The 1581-nt window shown below is 39.8% G+C and overlaps 1 protein-coding gene across 1 annotated transcript; it reads left to right on the top strand.

The window, feature by feature from the left end:
* The first annotated feature begins 391 nt into the window (after positions 1 to 391).
* On the top strand, positions 392 to 1366 carry LOC129677987 (olfactory receptor 4K2-like). Its single transcript, XM_055608670.1, has one exon. The coding sequence runs from the start codon at positions 392 to 394 to the stop codon at positions 1364 to 1366; it is 975 nt and encodes a 324-aa protein (XP_055464645.1).
* Positions 1367 to 1581: the final 215 nt, after the last annotated feature.

A 1581-nucleotide genomic window follows, 5' to 3' on the forward strand; every position in this document is an offset into this window, starting at 1 on the left:
TTGCATCTGTATTGAGTTTAGCACATCCCAGGAACTTAACACACCTTTCTATAAGCGTGCACCTTGAAGCATGGGCGCAGTCAGACAGGTGTGTTGTGGGGCTGTGGTGCTCAGCCTGACACACTGTGCTTGCCTGCTGGATAGATCCAAGAGGCTGTGCTTCTGAGGGCTACCTAGCATCAGTTGTTGTCGCGGTTCCAAAAGAAAACAAAACAAAACAAAAAAAAGTTTCACACCTAAGAGCATTTTCAGATGAATTCTAGGTAGCCAGTGAGCTAGATAATTATTAAGTGATGTCACAAGTCTTCATATGTAACTGTAGAAATTTTATGTGTTCCCAACGCTATAACTTTTGTCTCTTTCATGCCTACAGAGCAGAGTCTACAGATAAATGGAGAGGATTAACCATTCCCGAGTACCAGAATTCGTGTTACTTGGACTTACTGATTCTCCTGAGCTTCAGATATTCTTCTTTGTGGCATTTTCCATTTTCTACTTAGTGACAATGCTTGGGAATTGCCTAATTCTGTTCACTGTCCTCTCCAGCTCACATCTCCATGCCCCTATGTTCTTCCTTCTCAGCAACCTTTCTCTCATTGACATATGCCTCTCCTCCTTTGCGACACCAAAGATGATTATGGACTTCTTTGCTCACCACAAGACCATCTCTTTTGAGGGGTGCGTTTCTCAAATCTTTCTTTTGCATCTTTTTACTGGAACTGAAATTGTACTGCTGATTTCCATGTCTTTTGACAGGTATATTGCCATATGTAAACCTCTCTACTATTCAACAATTATGAGCCAAAAAGTATGTGTTGGACTTGTGGTAACTTCTTGGATGGTAGGCTTCCTACATACAATGAGTCAGCTAGTTTTTATCCTCTATTTACCCTTCTGTGGTCCAAATGTAGTGGACAGTTTCTTCTGTGACCTTCCTTTGGTCATCCAACTGGCTTGTATAGATACATATGTCCTTGGTATCTTTATGGTCTCAACCAGTGGTGTTATTGCTCTTGTAAGTTTTCTGCTTTTGCTCATTTCCTACATTGTGGTGCTTGTCACTATCAGAAACCACTCCTCAATTGGGGCATCAAAGGCTCTTTCCACCTGCACGTCACATTTCATAGTTGTGCTGATGTTCTTTGGACCATGCATTTTCATTTACGTGTGGCCTTTCACGAACTTTCTGATGGACAAAATCCTCTCTGTCTTCTACACCATATTCACGCCTTTTCTGAATCCACTAATCTATACTTTGAGAAATCAAGAAGTAAGAACGGCAGTGAAGAAGAAAATAAGTAACCAACATTTCACTTTTAGGAAAATAAATCCACATTATACAGTGAAAGGGCTGGAGAGATCCTGAGAGTAAGTTTGCATTTTCTAACAGAATAGCAGATACTTAACTTAGGATTTACCTTTCAAATGATCTAGTCTAAATTTATGGTACTAAGAGATCAGGGTTGAGAGATACACAACAACTTGCTTTAAAACTAGTTTTGGGTTTGCTAGCTATTTGTGATCCTGTATCCATTTGATACTGTGTTGAAGTCTATAGTGTGTTTTTATAGAAGAGTTATG

The sequence above is a fragment of the Psammomys obesus genome, unplaced genomic scaffold, assembly GCF_907164565.1.
Source record: "Psammomys obesus unplaced genomic scaffold, mPsaObe1.curated_primary_1811, whole genome shotgun sequence".
Classification (NCBI taxonomy): domain Eukaryota; kingdom Metazoa; phylum Chordata; class Mammalia; order Rodentia; family Muridae; genus Psammomys; species Psammomys obesus.